General features: G+C 42.1%; 1 protein-coding gene across 1 annotated transcript in view; it reads left to right on the top strand.

Annotated features, from left to right (window-relative positions):
* The window catches only part of LOC119484827 (regulating synaptic membrane exocytosis protein 1-like), a 119,520-nt gene that overhangs the window by 72,962 nt on the left and 23,046 nt on the right, over positions 1–23,512 (top strand). The window contains 17 exon segments of the mRNA XM_037763943.1: positions 660–683; positions 685–791; positions 1,076–1,097; positions 1,099–1,137; positions 1,139–1,195; positions 1,197–1,250; positions 2,784–2,937; positions 3,157–3,213; positions 6,183–6,336; positions 9,387–9,503; positions 10,220–10,282; positions 15,199–15,318; positions 16,111–16,200; positions 19,552–19,629; positions 20,126–20,191; positions 20,726–20,839; positions 21,276–21,382. Coding sequence (XP_037619871.1) covers positions 660–683; positions 685–791; positions 1,076–1,097; positions 1,099–1,137; positions 1,139–1,195; positions 1,197–1,250; positions 2,784–2,937; positions 3,157–3,213; positions 6,183–6,336; positions 9,387–9,503; positions 10,220–10,282; positions 15,199–15,318; positions 16,111–16,200; positions 19,552–19,629; positions 20,126–20,191; positions 20,726–20,839; positions 21,276–21,382 — 1,423 coding nt within the window.

Here is a 23,512-nt window from a genome sequence, read left to right as displayed (position 1 = left end):
AACACTTGAACGGATATCGATTTTTATTTTTTTAGGTGAGCCTTTCTTTTAGGTGGCTAAAAAACATTTTTCTGCCGTCCCCGTCCACAGCACTGTATTGCTTTGCTCCGGTGTCGGTGCTCATGTCTGTTTCTCGAAGCTTTGGGATCCCAAATCATGATCTTTTCCTAAACCTTATCTAAATAATTTTGTTGCCAAAAAGTAGTAAGGCAACTTACTTAAGAAGAAGAAGAAGAACAACAAGCTTTATTTGTCAATCAACACAAGGCAAATTCACACAAGGCAGTTCTAGATACCACGCCACAGACATGCATTTTCGGAGGGGTCACAGGGCAGGGTCAGCAGTATTTAGGATGTTTGGTGCATTGCTCAAGAGCAACCCGGCAGTGCTCTGGAGGCAAACTGGCACTTCTCCAGCTACCAGTCCACACACCATACTTACATATATACATACAACCAGCGACCCTCAAGTTCCTAAGCCAAGTCCCCACGGACTGAGCTACTGCTGCCCCCACACTCCTCTTCTTCTTCTTCTTCTTCATTTTCATTTTCTTCTTAGTTGGGAGTGTGAATGTGTTGGACTGTGAGAGAGGTATGTCGTTCATGTGAATGGATATAGATATGTATAGAGGCTAACGGTCTTCACACATTTTTTACAGGTGAAGCTATGGTATGACAAAGTTGGGCCATCAGCTGATCGTCAACGTCCTTCAAGCCATAGACCTGCCACCCCGACCAGACGGACGACCTCGGAACCCCTATGTCAAGATGTACTTCCTGCCTGATAGGAGGTAAGGTCATTGTATTAATTTCTTTTTATTTTGTAGGTTCATCTCACAAGTACAGTCCAATCAGTCACTTACCTGTTTGACATCATACCAGCCGTAAGGAATAGAATCAGAGGAATATCTATCTGCTTAATCTCATAGTTTTCATTTGCAACACGAAGGAATTTCGATGTGTTTAATGTTGTCCACCCTTATTATTTTAAAGGGATACTGTCTTTTAAAGTCATTTTCAGAAACATGCTTTTCCTCTTATAATCTAAACACTGGTGTGCTCATGCCTTTGTTAGTGATAAGAGTAAACGGCGGACTAAAAACAGTGAAGAAGAGCGCTGAGCCCAAGTGGAACCAGGACCTTCCTATATTCCCACGTTCACCGGCGGGACTTCAGAGAACGCATGCTAGAGATCAACGGTGTGGGACCAGCCCAGAGTCCAGGAGGAGGAGAGTGAATTCCTGGGAGAGGTGGGATGCATATTATTTCCACATACTGTTGGTATACTGCAATCATTTGCAGATTGAGCTGTTGCTGCTAAAGTAAAATACTGTTAAACTATCAAAACACTCAATATATGGAGAAATACACAACAGCCCGTATTCAGAAATTGTGTGTTTGAAACAAGCCGTTAGGATTTCTGTCCAATTTGTGATGTCACAATATACAATTATATAGATCATTACACGGTTTTAAACGTAGACATTCTAAATGTGTCCCAGTTTATTTCCAATTGCAGTGTGTGTGAATGACATCAGCTGACAGAAAGTAAACATGGACCCAAACTGTTTGCCTAGCAATGCAAATTCCATTACATTTCCGTTGAAATGCACTAAAAGGTTGTTGTTGCAATTAGGCCTACATGATCACCCCTCAAAGAGAACGGCATCCAGTGGTGTGGTTGCAGATTGCAACCAATTGTAATACCCCTCCGCTCAGCCCTCCCTTTCCAAGCGTGTGTACGGTGGTCTTCAGGTAACATCAAAACATGAAAGGCTCTCTCTAGAGCCAGAGTTTCGGTTTTGTCCGTTCTGGGCTGCTGTAGAAACATGGAGGAGCAACATGGTGGACTCTTTGAAGAGGACCCACTCTCTATGTAGATATGAAGGACTCATTCCAAGCTATCGAAAAACACAACGATTCTCAGTATCAGGAGATTATACACTAATGAAACATAGTTATGAAATATTAATATTCCATGTCCGCTAATAGATCCCCCTAAATTCTACACACTGCTCCTTTAATCCTCCAGGTCACCAGAGAACCCCATGTCACTTTTGTCTGACTTCACCCTTACATGAAATAGAAAATTTATTTCAGGCAGTTCCCCAGTGCATTTGACACAGTTCTAAACCTTGAGATGTTGACTAGATTTAACAATATAGCCATGGGAGAGGTAACAATGACGGTCACACAATGTAAGTTTAGAATACACTAGGGATGTCAATAATTAACCGTTAACTGTTAACCGATATTAAACATTTTAACTGATTAACGCTATTGGTTAAAACGGTTAAAAGAAATGTTAATAATTCATTCAAAAGCTGAGCGGCTCAGAGGAGTGGCTCGTTACTTTAAGGAGAAAAGCTGGTCCACCTTAACAGCCCACCTTAAGAGGCGGACCCGGAGTTGCAGGATACAGGAAGTTGGCTCCGGTCTCTCCATGGTTGTATTAAAAGAACAGCTCCAGCTCGCTTGAGTGGAGCGGAGGAGTTGTAGTTTCGTAGCATTTGTTCACCGACAAATAAACTGTACACATACTGCTACACCTACGTTCACAGCTAGAACTCCACCAACAACCCCAAACTCACTGCCAACACACACACACACAGTCTGTTGGAAACTTGCTAAAGTTATGGCGGGCAGACACACAGCTGACAACCTGCTAAACTAAACTATATAACTATACTATAACTATGACTGTAGTGGATCCATCTGACTGTTTCTCTAACTTGCTCACTCACCCTCCTCTCCCACCCTTTCCCCTCTCTGTCCTCTCTCAGATCCTGATAGAGTTGGAGACGGCCCTGCTGGACGACATTCCTCATTGGTATAAACTCCAAACACACGACATGTCCTCTATACCTCTGCCCCAGCCGTCCCCATACCTCCCGCGCAGACACGTCCATGGAGACAGCCCCAGCAAGAAACTACAGAGTATGTGTGGTTATACACAGTGTTTTTTACATACAGTATGGTGTGGATGTGTATGTCTGATTTAATCCCTGTTTTGTGAACCTACAGTGCGTCCTAGAGTGCGTGGTCGCTAACCTTTTCCTTTACTGAGCTTTCTCTTTTGTGTCTCTCAGTGTGGGAGATGACAACTCTCAACCTTACCCTGTCCTGTATGTGTGTGTGTTGTGTATGTGTGTGCAGGGTCTCATCGCATCATTGATACAGAGTTTGATGATGGTATGATGGTAGTGACTAAAGGTGGGTGGGGGGCATGGTTACTGAGCATTCCCTCGTGTTAGCCTGTAGGCGTCCAGCACTGGGTGAGAGAGCGGCTTCTTTGCATCCCTCGCTCCATCTGTTTCTCAAACCTTCCAGCCTCCTTTTGGCTCCGCTGTGTGTTTTAGCACAAATTGCACCCAAATTAAAGTAATTAATCTTTGCTGTATCAGCGAAAAGGCAAAACTTTTGCATTTCATCATATTGCTACTGGACTGCAGATTTTTGAATAGCAGTGTTAGCGTGCAGCCGTTCTTAGTGCTGCAGCTCAGCAGCGCACCGTACTTCACCGAGGCTGCAGTGAGCAGTTTCTCCTCTTCTGCTGGGCCGTAGAAACACCGAAGCACCGAGTGCATGTTAGACTGTAGAGCTACAGTTTGTTCACTGCCATTCCACCGAGTTTCCCGCCATTCTCCTGCATGCTTCTTCTACTTCACTGAAAGGACACTGAAAATGTACAGTAGAAGCTGAATTTGTGTTATTTTTGGCCAGTAGAATCACTACGACTGCTTTGTTGTTTGACTGTTTCTGCCGTGGCTTAGTTTCCTGTCAGATGAACGTGGACCTGGTTTAAATATTCAAACCCTTTTATGATCATTTTCCAAATGCCAGATGGTTTGCCACATGAGAAAGTGAAATGAGAGCGTTAGTTAGAGAGAGTTACACGATCTCTTATTTGAACGTCACTATGCTTATTTTTATTCTCATGCAAACACTGAGCTCAGATTGTAATAGGGCTGTCAGTCGATTCAAATATCACATGATTGTCCATAGTTAATCGTGATTAATTCCAAATTCATCAGACATTTTTTATCCGTTTAAAATGTACCTTAGAGAGAGATTTGTCAAGTATTTAATACTCTTATCAATATGGGAGTGGGCAAATCTGCTGCTTAATGCAAATATATGTATATATTTATTATTGGAAATCAATTAACAACACAAAACAATGACAAATATCGTCCAGAAACCCTCAAAGGTACTGCATTTAGCATAAAACATATGCTCAAGTCATAACAGGTAACTGTTAACTTTGACAGTCTTAATATTTATACATTTAATTGACACATTTAATTGATATATTTATGATACACCTGATCCTTTAAACAGATAAATACACAGTTGAGTTGGGAATTGAGAGGAAATGTTGGTTCTGTATTTTCCCCCTTTTTCCCTGTTTCTCTTTAACGATATCTTTAATGCTCCTCAACACAAAAATATAATGATGTATTAATACTATAAAGCAGGTTTATGTTCTGGCTGTCACTTTAATAACATTTTTTTGTTTCTGAGAAATGGTGTTTTTCCATTAGTTAGCCATGGCAAATGGCTCTGAATACTACAATACCCATGAGCCTCAGTCACAGTTGCTACGGAGAAGAAGCCAGTCGTAGGGTGTTAATCAGAGCTGTTGCAAAATACAGAACAAAACCCACCGTAGTTGCTCATTTCATCCACAACTGACCCAGAATCCAAAAGGGAGGTCATTTAAGCTGCAGAATTTGTTAGTAGTTTTTAAAAAACATCTTCTGCTCGATCGACATTACAGAATTTTAAGCCTGGGGAACAGATGTTTCTTACCAAATTGCATCTTGGGAGGTGTAGTTTTTATGTACACAGGCTTGTACCTTGACTTTCTTGATCAAAAAAACACATACTGTATGTTCTGTCAATGTTGCCCATCTAACCCACTTTGCAACTCTATTTCATATCTTATGATGTATGTACAGTATGTCTACTCCCTCTACTAACACAAAATCAGTAAATCTCGTCAATTTACTGTGAGGAAATAAAAACTCTAACTTGGTATACCAACATATTACAATAAGCAAAACAGACTGGAATACGTGAATAGATAAATGAATAAACCTCAATTAAAGGCTAGACTAAAAAGGTGTTATACAATAAATAATTAGACCAATAAATAAATATATAAAGCTCAGTTAAAAGCCAGACTAAAAAGGTAAAATACAATAAATTATTAGACCAATAAATAAATATATAAAGCTCAGTTAAAAGCCAGACTAAAAAGGTAAAATACAATAAATTATTAGACCAATAAATAAATATATAAAGCTCAGTTAAAAGCCAGACTAAAAAGGTAGGTTTGAGTTTGCTTTTAAAAAATATCAACATTCTCTGCTGCCCTCAGTATTTGCTTAATTTTCCTCTTTTCACAAAAAAAAGGAAGCAGATACACGTTCTGTAAATAAGGGCTGTACGATATATGGAAAATATGTGATAACGTTGAAAATCGCAATAACGATATTACTATATTGAAGTATACACAGTTCTGCCTTTCTGCTGCTTTCTGCTAAAATACAACAAATTGCTTGTTGAATTAAAAAAATGCCAATATCCAATATCTGTTGTGCTCCTGCAGCTGGTACATCGCTGCATGCGAGGCACAAATCCTTTCGTTTAACGGTTAATAATCGGTTAACGAGGGTTGGTTATCGGTTAAGACAATTTTCAAAATTAGCATCCCTACTCTGTATTATTTTGTGGATTAAATATGACCTATTATTTGTAGCTGTAGTGGTGGTTAAAATCCACGAGGGGTTAAAAGTCTGAACTCTCATCTCATCTGGCACTCCATGCAAGTCGTAACAAGAACTGAGACCGATCTCAGGTCCGACAGAGACATGGCAGAAACAGTCAGCTACTCGGGCTAGCTCACATGGCTAGCTAACCTGTCTGCTAGCTGGTCATTTGTCTGTAAAACATCCTGATGTGATGTTCTACAGTCTGTCAGAGAATGGCATCTGTAGTGGTAGTCAGTAGCACAATGCTGACAACTGGTGCATCCTTATCAAAGGACACACAACTAACGCCTGGATGTGTGTGTGTTTCTGTGTGTTTCCATCAATCGACGAACACCTTTGTTTGGATGTGTGTGTGTGTGTGTGTGTATGTGTGAATTCTGCTTTTTGTTTTGTGTGTGTGTGTAGGTGCAGAGCGTAACTCCAGGGAGAGGGAGCGGGGCAGTACGCTGGCTGTGCCTGAGCAGCAACGGGCCGTCCAGCACCGCTCCCGGTCAGTGTCTCCTCACAGAGAGGACTCCTGCAGGGCTCGGTCACGGCCCGCACACGTGCCCATGCAAAGGTCAGCAACACCTGCCAATGAATGACCCGGTGAACTGTCAGTGGAGTGTGTGTGTTGTCTCTGGTGACTATACTCCAGCATCAGCCAGTGTCTAAAAGGTAGTCAGTAGGGTTTAGCTTTGTCAGGTATTTATTTAATGATCTCAGTGTCAGAGAATATACTCATAGACAGTGGTTCCCCCCCCAATGGAGCAATATGATTAAAAAAAGTGATTTTTATAAAACGGTCACTATATCCTGACAGTAGTACATGAGACAGGTAATCTGAAGAAAGTCATGTTTCCTCAGGTGTCCTCCGATGCTCCTAACGGCATTTGCAAGATTTCACAGACCGGAGGAAAACAAGCATTAAGAGCTGATCTAGAGTCTGCCGTCCAACTTCCGTCCGTGAGAGCCGGCTGTCAATCGCGAACTCCGACCAAATGGTCAAACTAGGCAGCGCTGATCAAATATGAATCAATATTCTGTTACTGTAATGACTATTTCTCTCCTCAGATGTTCTCAGAATCATCTTGTAGTGTACTGTTTAGCTATAACATGAGAAGGTCTGTGACCCGGCAGCCATTTTGAGATCAGTCGACGAAATACCAAGCACCGCCCACCAACCGGAGCACAGCCAATAGGAACGCTCTCTCTCTATGAAATGACTGTGATTGGTTAAATTCTCCCGTCGCGGGCTAGATTTTAAACACACTTCCTAGGTAATTCATACCATGTCTGAATATAAAACCATTTTAAAAGATTTATATTTTTTTATACTTAGCAAAATCAAACAAAATATTCAATCCATATTTGTTGGCGTTAAGCCTTTCAAAAGCAACATTTTTCACAGTGGCTCTCCTCTCTTGATGCACACAAAGGGAGACCCTCACCCGTATTAACCGTCTAGCAGCAATCCAACAGCAGCATAAGTTACATTTATTTAACCACAATAACCAAAACGTTCTTTTGGCTCTTACACTATTATAGTAAATGAATGAAGTCGTTACCAAAAGAAAGATCATCGCTCGGCAAATCCATGAAGATGTCATCACTTTATTTATGTTGACAAAACCGTTTGAGTTCTATTCATTAAAGAAAGTTGATTTAATAAATAAAGACTAACTCATGTAATACCTTGAATCACTTTAATCAAATTGAGGATTTTGTTTGAGGATTTGTAATTTTTTTTAAATACAAGTAGGGGAGGCTTTAAGGAAAATGGGTTTGCAGCCATTGCTGTAGAGTCTCAATTATGCATACCAGATTACATGTCCAAACATCTGACATTTTATCGTTTTAATCAGATTATTGTGTGGTATGCATCAGTCATTGATAATACAGTGTCCCCCTAATATGGAATTGATGCAGCTTGTTAACATGTATTTATTTAGGCCTTTAATCTCACCACTTTATGGCCAAATCAATATTAGGTAAAACATGTTTCTGTTTATGGCTGTTGGCGTGATGTTATTAACCCTTCTGCCAGCTGGAGCTAGCCAAAATGGCTAAAGCCAGCATGGCTATTTGGGGTCACCATATGCGTTGGGATGCATCTTTGATGTACATGCATGGAAGCGGGACAGAATGTAGATGAATTAATTTTTCTATCAGTACCTCTTTCTTTCCTTCTTTCTTCCTCAACATCACACACATCACACGTGTTGCTTCTGCTGCATTTGATTAGTGAAGTATAGTAAGTATAGTAAGTATAGTAAGTCGTAAGTATAGTAAGTGAAGAAATGGGTTTATCATGATTAGCTTCAGTTATACCTCTTAAAGGGACAGTTTGTAACTTCTTACACGTATAAATCATTGCGGGTCGGTGTCTCATGTGCGCTCACGTGTGTCTACGCTGTTCAGACTCAGATTCCAACACAAACTACATGGAAGCACCAAAACCTCTTGGTTGTATCTAGTGAAGCCTGTCTGTTAAACAGTGTTGGCCGCGGTCGGAGGACGCGGGGGAGACCGTAGCTTTGGTCTCCAGGACCGGAGTCTCTGCTGTACTCTGCTCCTCTGCTCCTCTGCCTGCCTTCACTCACACACCACGCTCGTTCTCACTCTTTCGCTCTACTCTCACGTTCATGCGCGCACACTACACACTGCAGAAGAGTTAGTTTAGCTCTGAGAATATCTAGTGAATGTACAGTGGATGTTTGTGCAGAAATAACTGCTGCAGCTCCTCCAGACCAACAGAGGTTTCCCGTGTCTTGTGAAGTGACGGGGCTCCGCAGAGAGAAACGTTATCGTGTCCGACCAAAACGCCGGTGTCTCCCCTGTTCCCTCCGGCCGCGGTCGGGAGGCTGAAGCAGGAAAAGCCAACACTAGGATCAGCATTGATTCATGGAGAGACCTTGGTCTGGTCAGCTAACATTACTGCCAAGCAGCTGAAATATAGAGTGATATTGTGCTTTTAGCTGACGTGTGTCTCCTCACTGTGTTGAGCGATGCTTGTTCATGTCTATGTAGAGCGAGCACAAGCGCGAGCAACAGGACGCTGACTTTCGTTGACTTAACAGCCACAGGTGTCGCTGTTAACAAGCAATTTCTGGTTCTTACAAACAGTCCCTTTAATTATTTCCAATCGCTCCCCCTTTCCATGTTAAGCTACCATCAATGAAAGTAAACACTTTCTATTATATTTCAAATTAAAAGCCTACCTACAAAGGGAGGGATCATGCCCTTTGAGCCACTGGAATGCTTTTAAATTGAAGTACCTCTGCAGGAAGTGCTGAGTTTCGCTGACGGTGAATGAACAGTGGCAAAAAAAGGCACAGTGGAACCACATTTCTGTTACAGAAGAATACCAGAGAACTACCGCATAAAGACCAATTATTTGGTGCTGAATTTATGGTTATTTATGATCAGTTGTAATGGTGTGTTGCCTGTATGCTACTGTATGATATTCCAACAGTATTGTCACGTTGACATTGCATTCTTATTCTCATTCATATTGTGTCAAAATTGGACATACTGTATTGAATCATCAGAATCATTAACCAAGGACCAAGATTCATATCATACCTAAATAGAAAACATAAATTCACTTGATATTTTTGATTTTTTCAGGAGTCTGGATGAGATCCACCAGAACCGCCACCACTCCCACTCCCCATCCCGCTACCACGACTCCCACTTAGAGCACCAACGCTCCGGGGACTCGGACTACGAGTACTCTGAGGACAGGTAACCTGTTGTTGGGAACTGTGGGGATCATCACGGGTGTGTGTGGGGTGAGAGAGAGGGGGGGCGGGGGTTATGACAGTGTGTTTTAGTTTACTTTTTAATTGTAAAAAACTATGTTAAAGAGATAGTTCTCATTTTTTTAACTGGGGTTGTATGAGATACTTCTCCGTAGTCAGTGTATCACCTACAGTAGATGGCGGTCGGCACGCCCTGTCCTGCCAGTTATCCTGTTTCTACAAACTGGGGGCGTGCCGACCGTCATCTACTGTAGGTATGGATATAACTACCTCATACATCCCACTTGAAAAATCCAAACTATCCCTTTAAAGAACCAGATGCACACACATTGGATCAGTGCTCCTAGTGGGTCACTCAGCAGTGATTTGACAGCAGCTCTGGTCTTCATCGTGCAGAAATAAAGCTCCAAAATGTACTTATGGAGCCTCAACATGCTAAGATGTAGTTCTATTCTATAAAGGTTGGACGTTTTGGTTAATTAATGTGTGTAATGTAATATTGCCAACTACTAATACTACTAACAGTGTGAAACTAGTCATTGCAACATTAATGCAGACTGAATTGAAATCTCAGAATTATGATTTCCTGGTTTCTCTCATTCATAAATTCACTTTGCCTGTCTGAGTTGCCATCCCTCTTCTGTTGTGTTTTCCCCGGGTTGTTTCTCATTTGTTCACCCATCGTCATGGCAATGACAGTGAGGTCCTGGAGATGCACAGGTCTATCCGAGGCGGGAGTGCCGAGTGCCTGCACACAAACAGGTAAAAAAAAAACTGAAAAAAAAAGCAAAACGACAACAACCACCATTCAGCTTTATTTTAATAAAATATGTCATTTTTGTCATCATTCCATCTTCACTATACTTTAACAGTTCCATCTTAACACACTTAATGTTGATATTTCCAAAGCAAACAGAGTGTTGGTTATCCTAAATGGACTGTAGATATTGTAGAGTGTTTGTCTGTTTTTTTTGCAACCGCATGAACACAAAATTGAAAGTGTCACATCAGGATCAAGTAGTAGTAGCACACTCATAAATTCATGTCTGAATATTGTCTATCACCACAACTGTCTCAAAAAAACACACACGACACACTGATCACTGTGTGAGGGGATTAGAGACCTGCTCAGTGGCTGACCTCAAAGAAGACAAAGCTCTTTTGATTAATTTCTTTTATTATTATATTTTATTTTTTTTGCATTTGATGTGTTCACTCACAGCAGTTGTATATTTTTTCCCACTTTTTGTTTTCTTGTCTTGCTTTACGATTCATGAACTCCACTTGTACAACCCAGGGGCATAGGTAGATACAGCAACACGCTACCCCCCAAAATGCCCCTGTTAGTAAACGGTATCCATAAAGACATTTACAGGTAAGCGTTTAGCGTGAAAGGCAGTGTTGCGTACCCTCCTCTGTGCCTGTCCAGCTTTCCCAGACTCATTTGTGGAGTTGGTGGGTCATTTAGTTGCAGCAGGGATCTCTCTCAATGCAATAAATGCCCATGATGTGCCTCCCAGACCACTGTGCTGCTTGTGCTTGCTGCGTGTGTGCCACGTAGCTTTGTTATGGTGCTGCTTTAGCTGACTAAATGGTATGTGTTGCTTTTCCCCTCTGTATTATGCAATGTATTATCCTGTAAAGGACCATACTGGTGCTCTCACATGCTGTAGAAATGTAGAAGTCACATATACTTTACATCACTGATGACCATCCTCCAAAACACATAAGAAGTTCTTAGTAGGGCTGCCAAAGTTAACGCGATAATAACACATTACCGCAAATTCGTTGTAATTTGCAAAAAATACTGGCATCATATGAAACTAGAAAACCTAATGAATCCATCAGTACCAACCATGTCATATGTCACCATGTCGCAAAGGAGGTTAAATAACGCTCCAAACTTATGTTAAATTTTGGCGATTATGGCCATTTTTAAAGGGGTACCTTGACCTCTGACCTCAAGATAAGTGAATGAAAATGGGTTCTATGGGTACCCACGAGTCTCCCCTTTACAGACATGCCCACTTTATGATAAGTCAAGGGAGCAGTCAAGATGGCAGACATCTGGATTTTGATAGATGAGTGCCAATAAAGTGTGTTCACAAGCTATGTTGTCAAATAAGCAAACCTGCAAGCTAATAAGGAATCTCAAGTCTGGGATGTCAAGCGACCTAGAATGCAACAACAAGGAAACATTATCGAAACACACTGATCACCACTGCCTTTCTGCTCCAGCTGCTTACCAGTCAGGCTCGTCAGTCAATCAGTCAGTCCACCGCTTTGGTCCAGACTGAAATATCTGAGCAACATTTAAATGGATTCCAGTACATTTAGTACAGACATTCATGATTCCCGGGTTCCCCATGGTTCCCAGAGGATGAATCCTACTGACTGTTCCTCCAGCTCCACCATGAAGTTGACATTTGTTGACAGTTGAAATCTCTCAACGGCTATTAGATGGATTTTACTTTGGCCAACTTTGGTTTATGACCAAAAAACCTGCAAAAACTAATTCCCATCAGCCATAGCTGTACTTCGGTTTTAGTCCTAATTAGCATACTAGTGCTGGTGAACACAGTAAACATTATACCTGCAAAACATCAGCATATTAATATTGTTATTGTTAGCGTGTTGCTGACGATAGCCTTTAGCTGAAAGCACCACTCTGCCTCAGTAGCCTCATAACACTGCTAGCATGGCTGCAGACTAGTCTTGTTTAAAGGGGTACTCCAGCAATTGTTCATGTCAACTTGAATTTACTACAGAGCTTATAAAGTGTAATGTCTGCTGTGCCTCTAGAGGAGCTTTGTCACATCTGAGAAAATAACCCCAAATGATGTCAGCAGGGTTATCTTGGCTTGGACTTGGAGAATACAAATTATTTATAACAGAAAGCCTGGGTTACAAACATAGACTGTATATAAGAAGTGGACGTGGTTACCGTGATGTCACCCATCGGCTTGTGGACTGCTGTTTTAAAGCCTCAAGTTCTGCATTTTGGTCATGTTGTTTTTTTTGGAGCCAGAAGTGACAGAATATTTGGACGAAGGGGTGGAGCTGAGAAAAAGCGAGGCCTGGCGGGGCCAGGTGCCGTTAGCAAACACTAAATAACGCTAGCGCTAGCTAGCTTGGTTAGCAAAGTGCATGCGTAATGCACGTTAACTGTGATATTAATAGGGATGCTAATTTTGACTGGCGAAAAAACATGCTTAAAACAAAATTTACTCAGCAGAAAAAATTAATAGATGACTCCTTAGGGTGTTTTAAAGCACATTCAAATGCTGAGCAACGCCGTGGTAGCGACACCGTGGTAGCGACACCGTGGTAGCGACACCGTGGTAGCGTCACACCGTGGTAGCGTCTCACCGTGGTAGAAGCGACACCGTGGTAGCGTCACACTGTGGTAGTGTCACACCGTGGTAGCGTCTCACTGTGGTAGCGACACCGTGGCGACAATCACAAGGTCGCCACGCCCTAAAGCATCCCCTGCTTTATGGTCTAGCTGACTCTAAATGGGACCATCATTTACTAAATGAACATCATGCTGTATTGATAATTAGGATATGAATTCTTGAGTTATGGCCAAAAATGTGTTTTGTGAGGTCACAGTGACCTTTGACTACCAAAACCTAATCAGTTCATCCTTGAGTACAAGTGGACGTTTGTGCCAAATATGAAGAAATTCGCTAAAGGCGTTCCTGAGATATCGCATTCACAAGAATGGACAGGACCTATGTATGCATGTACAGACAGACGGACGGACAACCCGAAAACACAATGCCTCTGGCCTCTGTGACTGCTGGATGTGTAAATAATATAGATGTATATGTATATGTATATGTATATGTATATGTATATAAGAAGTGGATTTAGTCACCATGATGTCACCCATAGGTTTGTGGACTGCCATTTTGGGCCTTGAGTTTGGTATTTTGGCCGTCGCCATCTTGGTTATTTGCAACCAGAAGTGACACGAGAGGGTGGAGCTAAATACAACTGAACGCTGAATAAGACATTTTTAGGCGACCAAAATGTTATAATTAACTTTCATGAACTTAAAACACCATCTGTGAAAGGGTTAAAGTTGTAAAACGAAAAGAGACAACTCCCAGATTGGAGAACGGCGTGGTATTAACCTGTCAATCACAAGGTAGCCCCGCCCTAAAGCATCCCCTGCTTTATGGTCTATCTGACTCTAAATGGGACCATAATTTACTAAATGAACATCATGCTGTATTGAAGAAGACTTGAAACTAGTGATTGAGACCATAAACTCATGTTTACAATGTTTACTGAGGTAATAAATCAAGTGAGAAGTAGGCTCATTTTCTCATAGACTTCTATACAATCAGAGGAGTCGCCCCCTGCTGGCTGTTAGAGAGAATGCAAGTTTAAAGCACCTCCACATTGGCTTCAGATTTCAGACCCAGAGGTACAAACTAGGGGCATGGTGTTTGGACAATGTGTATTTGTATAAATAGTAGCAGTAGCATTATGGGAAGTGGACTAAAGTTTAGAAGATCTCAGCCTCTGCTGCAACGATTTTAACATAGAAGAAAAAATGTCTCTTGCGAGTGCCCCTAACTTTATGTAAATGTAATACTAAGTTGCTGGAGTACCCCGTAGTAATGGCTGCCTGGATATTAGTTTATTGTTTATTTAAGGCTCTCTATTAGTCTCTAGTCTTCCTGGGGTCCTGAACATAAAAATACAATACAGACATACAATAAGTACAGGCACTTGGAGCTTAACAGATAGACAATACAGATGATATATAAAAGTACAAACAACTTAAGCTAATCAGATACACAAATAAGAGAAATTGAGATCAAAGTAGTACCATAAAAATGAGTCAGAAATGTATGGAATGGTTTGAAAATGGTCAGCATAATGTAAAGAATATGTGAGTTGCAGATAATGGGCTAAAACATGCAAAACCACCAGTATTGTCCTTTAACGTATTGATCAGATGTTGATCCTGGCATGTTAATGCATACCTTGGAACGAGCATTAAAAAACACATAATCATCAGTCATATTTTACCTCATTCCCGGTCATATAACAGACCTCCTGTACAAGCAGTTTCCTCCCTTTCTCTCTGTTCTGCTCTAATCCTTCTCACAGCACTCCTATACATGTTATAGATCTACTGTAGCTTGATTTCCTTTACCACGTGCCGCCACGACAGCTTTAGATCTGTAGATTGTGTTATATAACCAGCATTACATGTAATCTCCCCATATATGTGTGTGGGGTCAATCCAGAGAGAGGGCAAGAGGAACTATCTCTACACTATTACATAATGAATTCCTCACTCTGAGGTCACAGACAGGAGGAGGATGCACTTCATCTCATGTGTTCGTTTAGTGATTTGCTGCGTTGTGGTGTTCCCGGTGAACACCAGCATCACGCGGTAGCCACATTTCTAATGTAAGGCTATCCAATGTCTGAAAATACTCCCTTCTTACTGAACTTTGAACTGTGAGTGTCGCATTCTTCGTCTCTCGTTATCATTTGCAAGAAGCCTGCGTAGTTTCATGCTTCTTCCCCTTCACTTATCTTGTCTCTGCTTATTTCTGTCAGTTGCATGTGTCATTTTTGTTTTCCTTTTGCCTTCCTTTGCATGCGGGTCTTTCCCCCCCCCCGCCTCTTGTGGGCGGGGCTCTGGCGCACAGCTCCACCCTCCCTGCATGCCTAAAGAGCAAGCCGCCCCACAGGCAGGAAGGGGTCTGCACCATGCCTCGTAGCATCCTTACACACCGCGTGCTCAGGTTCACTGACGAGGTCACAGTTAGGTAAGATCACACCCACTTCACTCACCGTCTCCTCCCTCGCTCTCGCCCTCGCCCTCGCCCTCCCGCTCCCCCTCCACCCATGGACCTCTTCTTTTTCCGGGTGACAACGCATAGGAGAGGCTTAAGCATGCCCTGGCAGAGCATTAAACAAACTCCTAAGCCCTTGTTGCCATCCGTGTGAGGCATTTGGCCTGAAAACATTATGTGCAATGTCATGCGATGACACAGAGCCAACCATCTGTTGAAAAGGAACCGTTGTCACGGTGCAGCGTGACGTGGCGAAACATATAGCTGTGAGCAGTTGCAGCGGCGAGTAAACGTGAACACTGGCTGCCTCTTTTCCTTTCACTCATTCACCCCCGCACACACACTTACAAGCAGTCCCCTCTCCCACTTAGACCTGGTTCCCATGGCAACTCACCAACCTTCCATCTGAGCGGTCTCACAGTGTATGGCCGCGAGGAATGACTGGCTATGATAAATGGAGATACAGCATCAGAGCCATTACATGTTACACTGCACTGTCTGATGGCCTTCCTTATTCTCTCTCCCTCCGTCTCCTCTTTTTCTAAACTTTACTTCACATTATCCTTCTTTTTCTCACTTCCTCTGCATCTTCTTCCATCTACCTCCCACTCATCACCCTTTTGTTCTCTCACATTATTCACAATCTCTTCTTCCCGACACCTCTGCTCGCACCCTCTGTCCTTGTACATCTCGTCTTCCATCTCTATTTCTTTCTCATCTCTCTTTCTCTCTCTCTCTCTCTGCTGCCATGTTGTGGCGTTGCAGCGACCTGCAGCCGCCGTTGGACAGAGTGAGGAGTGCCAGCACCACTTGTCTCAGACCAGACAGCAACTTTCACTCCCCTGACAGAGACAGGTATAAAAAGAACATGAACACACATTACGTTTTGAATGAATCGAGTGAATTTAATTTGCACAAGAATCTGATATTTTATTTGAAAGATGAATACAGAACCAGTGATCGTAGACTCTGCTGAGATCAGTTTTTCTGGACTGCATGATTGAATCATCCAATATTTGGGGGGTTCAGGATGCTGCATGTCTTCACGCCAGTTCATATCATATGTCCCCTGTCATACATAAAGGAATTTGCCATTGCACTCATAGTAAAACATCCACCTGCTGTTTGAATTTGGAATTTTTAAAAATATCTTTTATTTCAGTATAGTGTTCTGCACAGAATGCTTAGCAGAGGCAGTCTAGCTAATGACAGACCAGGTTATAGAGCAAACAAATAAATACCACTCTCATGTTTGTATGTTAAATATCAAGCTGCAGCCAACAACCAGTTAGCTTAGCTTAGCACAAAGACTGGCAACAGAGGGAAACAGCTAGCCTGGCTCTGTCCAAAGCTACAAAGACAATGTATACACTTCGATATTTGTACGGATTAAACTAATTTAATATAATGTGTTCATTTGTGAGTTTATGAAGTGCTGATAGGTCGATTTTGTTAACTAAAGACAGATCTGGGTCTGATTAGCCCTTTTTCGTTTCTTATGCTAAGCTAAGCTAACCTAACCGTTTCCTGCCTATTGATATCTCATACAACTCTCAAGTGTATTTGCCAAAGTCTCAAATTATTCCTTAAAATTAATAGATAAACAGCATTATCTAAGTTAAGTTTCAGTATATATACCCCTTTGTACCAGCCTGGTCTCCTAAAAATTATGTTCAAATTACAGCTGTCAACGTTAACAAATTTGTTTTAATACCCCTAATTGCTTTTACTCATTAACGCAACTTGCCGTGTTTAAGGGCTCTGTTTTAGCTAGAGTGAAGATACCGGCAACATATGAAACTAGAAAAACCTAAAGAATCCATCGGGACCAATTGGTGTCATACTAGCTTGTCGAAATAACGCTCCAAAGTTCCGCGAAATTTTGACGAGGAAAACCTGGCACGGCCATTTTCAAAGGGGTCCCTTGACCTCTAACCTCAAGATCAGTGAATGTAAATGGGTTCTATGGGTACCCACGAGTCTCCCCTTTACAGACATGCCCACTTTATGATAACCACATGCAGTTTGGGGCAAGTCATAATCAAGTCAGCACACTGACACACTGACAGCTGTTGTTGCCAGTTGGGCTGCAGTTTGCCATGTTATGATTTGAGCATATTTTTTATGCTAAATGCAGTACCTGTGAGGGTTTCTGGACAATATCTGTCATTGTTTTGTGTTGTTAATTGATATCCAATAATAAATATATACATACATTTGCATAAAGCAATCAGATTTTAGTATTAAATACTTGAGAAATTTCACTTTAAGGTACATTTTGAACAGATACAAAATTTGAATAATTTGCGATTAATCGCGATCATATATACTGTATGTATTGATTGACAGCCCTAGTTCACATACAATGAAACTGCCTTGTCAACTAGGTTTCAAGGGAAACATACTTTGTCAAGGATTACGTTTGTTTTTTACGTACCACAAATACGTTTCTAATCAAATTCTGCATAAGGAGGAGGTCGGGGTGAATGAGTCAAACAAACACGTGACTTTCACCCAGGAGACTGCTGTTTGTGTCCCACGTGAAACCGCTTATGTAACTTAAAGGTCCCATATCATGCTCATTTTCAGGTTCATACTTGTAATTTGAGTTTCTACTAGAACATGTTTACATGCTGTAATGTTAAAAAAAAACTTTATTTTCCTCATACTGTCAGCCTGAAGATGCCTGTATTTACTCTCTGTCTTAAACGCTCCGTTTTAGTGCATTTCAATGGAATTGCAACAGAATTGCAACAGAATTGCGACAGAATTGCGTTGCTAGGCAACAGCTTGGGTCCATGTGTACTTCCTGTCAGTTGATGACATTCACATACACTGTGACCAGGAATAAACTGGGACACATTTAGAATGTTTACATTTAAAACTGGGTAAAGGGTCTAAATATTGTATATTTGTGACATCACAAATGGACAGAAATTCTGACAGGTTGTTTCAATTTCAGAGTTTCTGAATACGGGCTGTGTATATTTCCCTGTGGATTGAGCGTTTTGATACTTTCACAGTATTTATATAGGACTTAAGCCTGCTTTACAATAAAAAAACATGAAAATCTCACTTTTTTATGTTATGTCCTCTTTAAAGGGACTATTTGTAACTTTGTACGCGCATAAATGTAGCGGGTCGTCACACATGCGCGCTCACATATGCGCGTTCGCGTGTGGCCGCTGCCTCTCCAACTCTGCCTGCCTGCCTTCGCTCAGAGAGCGCGCGCGTTCTCAGCTCGCTCCACCTCTAGACGTGAACGCGCGCTCACTACACACTGCAGAAGAGTTAGTTTAGCTCTGAGAATATCTAGTGAATGTACAGTGGACGTTTGTGCAGAAATAACTGCTGCAGCTCCTCCAGACCAACAGAGGTTTCCCGTGTCTTGTGAAGTGACGGAGCTCCTTAGCTAGTAACGTTACCCTCTCGTTACCGACCGGGTGCCGGTGTCTCCTCTGCTCTCTCCGGCTGCGGGAGGAGAGAGCAGGGAGACACACTGCAGAGCCCCGCTGCATCAGCCTGCACTTAGGCAGGAAAAGCCAACACTAGGATCAGATCTAAATCATGTTCATGGAGAGACCTTCGTCTGGTCAGCTAACATTACTGCCAAGCAGCTGAAATATAGAGTGATATTGTGGTTTTAGCTGACTTGTGTCACCTCACTGTTTTGAGTGATGCTCGTTCAGGTATATTTAGAGCGAGCAAGCGCGAGCCCAACGCTGACTTTCGTTGATTTCACGGCCACAGGTGTCGCTGTTAAGAAGCATTTCTGAAAGTTACAAATAGTCCCATTTAAGTTGAGTCCGTAACAAACACACTTATTTTAACCCAAACCATGACCTTTTACTAGATTGAACTGAGTAGTTTTGTTTCAATTCTCGACGTTCACCACTCATTTAAAACTGTGACCGTAATCCAGGAGAAAATACGTTTCCCCTCAAAACGTAATTGAAAATGCAGTTTGGTTGTATGGGAACATAATTATTAGGAGACAGGGTTGCTCCGTGGAGTAAGTGCTTGTAATGCTCAGATTTCTAACATGACATGAAATGTACAATGAGTCGAGTCAAGCTGAGTCATTTGACTGATATTATGCCATAAAATATAGTTTCAAATCATTGACTGTCCCTTTACTCACTAACAACCTGTCCGGTGTTCCTACATTGGGATGCTCCTCCCTCCCACCCTTCCATCCCTCTATAGGTGCTCCAACTCTTTGCCCCACAAGACTCCCCCAAGCCCCAGGATCTTAGTAGAACATGTGGCCCCTGAGGAAGACAGGTATACCAGGCCTGCCCCCCTCCTGCTGTCCCCAACTCTTAAAGCACTACGCTATACCGCTCTGCTTGCCTTGCTTGTACCCTCGAAGCCTATCCTGTAGCCTTGAGCCCATTCTGAAATGTTAGCGTTTCACAGATCGTGTGTCTTTTCCTGTAAATATTTGTGCTCTAAGGCTGTGTAATCCCTGCACCTGCCCTTTCTGCTGAGCGCCTGTTCTCAATTTCCTCCACTTCTCTGGCTTGAACGTGCTTTCTCTTCTCTAACACTGTTGCTGGTGAAAAAAAAAAAAAGAGTTTACGGAATGTGCAGCTATATTGCTTTTACAAACCACAAAAAAACAAAACCATAAAGTCTCAGATTGAGCCTTTTTACATCGTACCCAATACATCAGTCAATACTCAGTTTTGTCATTCTGTGGGTCGTCACTCTCCATATCGTCTTTGTTTTTTCTTCCTCTCTCTCTCTCTCTCTCTGTGGTTGCTGTTTGCCGAAACAGGCAGTGTAGCAATTCTTCAAGTCCAAACTGTCACAGGGGCAGCAAAAAAAGCCTGGAGGGGGACAGGTAAGACCATTCATTCATTCATTTATTCATTTATTCACTCATTCACTGACCTTATTTAATCTCTTCTCATCACCACCTCTTCTTCTCTGCTCTCTGGAGCAGTCTGTGACTGCTTGTCAAAGCAGGAACATTGATTTGTTTTTTTCTTCTAAATCATGGCCTGTGCAGTACGTAGCCTTGAATGTTAGATGAAAATCAACAGCATGCAGAAACACATTAGCTATAAACACTACAAGTCACCATCCAATATTTGTGATTTGATTTGAGGTATACCTTCTCCCCCCAATAATGGACATTTGTCATGTCATGATGACATGAAACAGCTGGCCTGACTACTATATATATATATATATATATATATATAATGCCTGGTCTACGCTGTCTGCACACTCCTTTCATTATGGACCTCTGTCTAAATAGCATTGCACTCAGAGCCCCAAAATGAGTAACATATGTTCTTATTTTCATTTGATTACATTTTGCTGTTATTTATAAGGTTTTATAATTTCATTTCTTTTTATTTGCTGATGCCAGTCGTATCCAGCCCACCTCTATCCTGAGGGGCAGTAGGGGGAGAGGGGGCCCGCTGAGGCCCTTTGGCCAGACAGTCTTGGCTGGGTCCTGCCCAAACTCGCCACGGCTAGACAGGTGCATGCTACAGCCGGCCCTACGCCCTCCACTCCCCTGTGTGCTGATTTACCTCAATGTCACACTGCCTGTATGCACAAGTATCACATGTAAATGGCATAAGTCAAGAAGCCAAAAAAATGTTAAAGTTGATTCCAAGAATGAACCATAAAGTTAATAAATGGTACAGTAACTGGGATATATAGAAATACTGAGATACTGTGCATACTGTGCGTCTGTAAACACACTCAGTGCCACGTCCTTTACTTCTCCTGCTCCTTTACTGATGATTCCGATCCATTCCTCTCCTAACATGACCTTTGACCTTTAATGTTGGCCATCAGTTTATCGTCTCTGTGCTTCAGTTTTGGGCCTCACTTCAATTAGTGATGAGCACCGTTATAATAATGTGTTTTTATACCTCTTCCTCCTACCTCTTTATGTTCCTCTCTGTCAGAACACACCCTCACGGCAGCCCCTCCTCTCCAACGGGGACTCCCTCATCAGGTCGCAGGGGCCGGCAGCTGCCTCAGCTCCCTGCAAAAAGCAGCAGTATAGAGCAAGGTATGTCGTCCGCAAGGATGTAAATTTGATTTTCACAAGTTACAATAAAGTCATGGGTGATGGGTCATATAGCACATAACATCGTACACACAACATCGTAGTGACTGGAAATTGCATTTTATGTCGACCTCACAACAAACGACTTTTCGAGCAATTTCACTGTCGCAGACATATTTCCAATGTCGGAATAAAATCAGGAGAGTTTCGCTAGAGTTACGGCACGCTCCCGTGACCTTGATCGTTTAGTGTAAGATGGTCATAATGCCTACCATACCCATACACTAGATGACTTTGAAAAGACTTTTAATAGACTGAAGTCTGACACCATCTCTCATCTAAAGACAACGAAATCCCCAGTGAGTACGCTATAGCTAGCAAGTTGTAGCTAACAACCACTGTCCCGATTGGGGCTACTTGCAAGCTAATGTTAGCTTATAAAATGTTTGCTATCAACCTACGGGCTAACTGTATGTTGCAGCTGAATATTGCTGGCTTCAATCATATAAATTGACACACGTGTATATAAATTGTATGAGAGAAAGATAGAGAGCGAGTGCTACAGCCAGATTTATATGATTGAAGCCAGCAATTTTCAGCTGAAACCTACGGTTAGCTCGTCAGGCTAATAGCATACATTCCGGTAGCTAATGTTAGCTTGCAAGTAGCCCCGTTTGGGGACAGTGGTTAGCTAGCTAGCTATAGCATATAGCATAGTCACCGGGGATTTGGAGAGCTGCAGCTTTTTTGTTTGGTGCTGGAGAGAGCACACATATTGGTTGTTGACCTTTTTTCTTTTTTAATTAAATCTTTCCCCAAAACATTAGCCAAAAGGTTTTCTTTTTTCCTGAGTAGTGTCTTTCATGCTATGTGTATGCAGCCACCGATCAGTTTAGGGTAGGGCGGCCTATAGCCTGAGACGCAAAACTAAAGATAAAAAAATAGTAATCCACCAACTGCTGCTCATGAGGCTGTGAGCTCTAAGTAACATCTGAAGCGATCCAGAAGAACGACCCGTTCTCACTCCCAACTCGTCAACTACCAACGCTTGGTCAGTGCCCCTCGGCGTCTGATACCGACGCACCCTTTAGCGTAGACCATGGATGTTTTAAGAGAACTGGATCCAGCATTGGAGTCGGGACCCCGACTATAAATGCGCCAATGAATGAATTTCCGTCTGGAAAAGTACCCTGATCTTGGCGGAGTAGCTTCCGAGATGATTGGTGGAGTAGCGCACACTCGGTCACATGACTTGGGCATGGGGTCCTAACGTCACGCCGTCGTCACGGCTTGCGCTCCAGCCTCGGTCTGGGTCTCACTCACATGAACGGAGGAAGGGATATAACTCTGGATTCAGCTATAAGTGCGTTTTACAACTTTAAAGACAGAATTTTTTAAATAAGGGCTATCAGAGTGTTCGTACTGGGAAGTTGATTCACCTAAAAAAAAATTATCTGCTGAGTTACAGACGTCTCTTTCCCAATGTAGGTCTATGGGAAAAAGTATTTTTGGGCCCAATGCATCACGTGACGGACGCGGAAGTTGCAGTACCGCCGTTTGGCCACTACGAAAGTTGGGGTCAACGACCGGGGGGCACTTCCTGGGGGGCTTGGAATAGACGCTCAGCTATCTCTAATGTAAACCCATACACGTCATTATTAGACAATCAGAGCAACAGACATAATATAGAGAGGCGGAAGGGATGATTCAATGGGGTCAAACAAAAACAGGACTTTCATCCAGGAGACCGCTGTTTGTGTCTCGTGCGAAACGTTGACTTATTTTACCTACTTTTGTTAATGTAACATACATACTTTAGTAACGCCAGTTACATAACAATCAGTGCTTGAAGTGGGAAAAAATAAGTGCCTCTAGGCTACCCTCCTATTCATGTTGGCATGTGTATTGGACGGACTCAACTTATTCCTATTTATTCATTATTTCTTTAAGCATGTTTTACTGTGTCAGTCATAATCAGCTGTGATTTTATTGCTATATTATTATACTTGGGCTATGTCTCTTGTATAGTAGGCCTATAATACTCCAATAATATTCCAACTGGAACATTATAGGGTTAAGGTGGTGTGTTTAGTGTTAATAGTGCTTTCCTGTGTTATCTGTAGCCTACAGTAT

The sequence above is a fragment of the Sebastes umbrosus genome, chromosome 3, assembly GCF_015220745.1.
Source record: "Sebastes umbrosus isolate fSebUmb1 chromosome 3, fSebUmb1.pri, whole genome shotgun sequence".
Taxonomy (NCBI): domain Eukaryota; kingdom Metazoa; phylum Chordata; class Actinopteri; order Perciformes; family Sebastidae; genus Sebastes; species Sebastes umbrosus.
The sequence above is the reverse complement of the archived record's forward strand: the minus strand, read 5'-3'. Positions and strand labels throughout refer to the sequence as shown.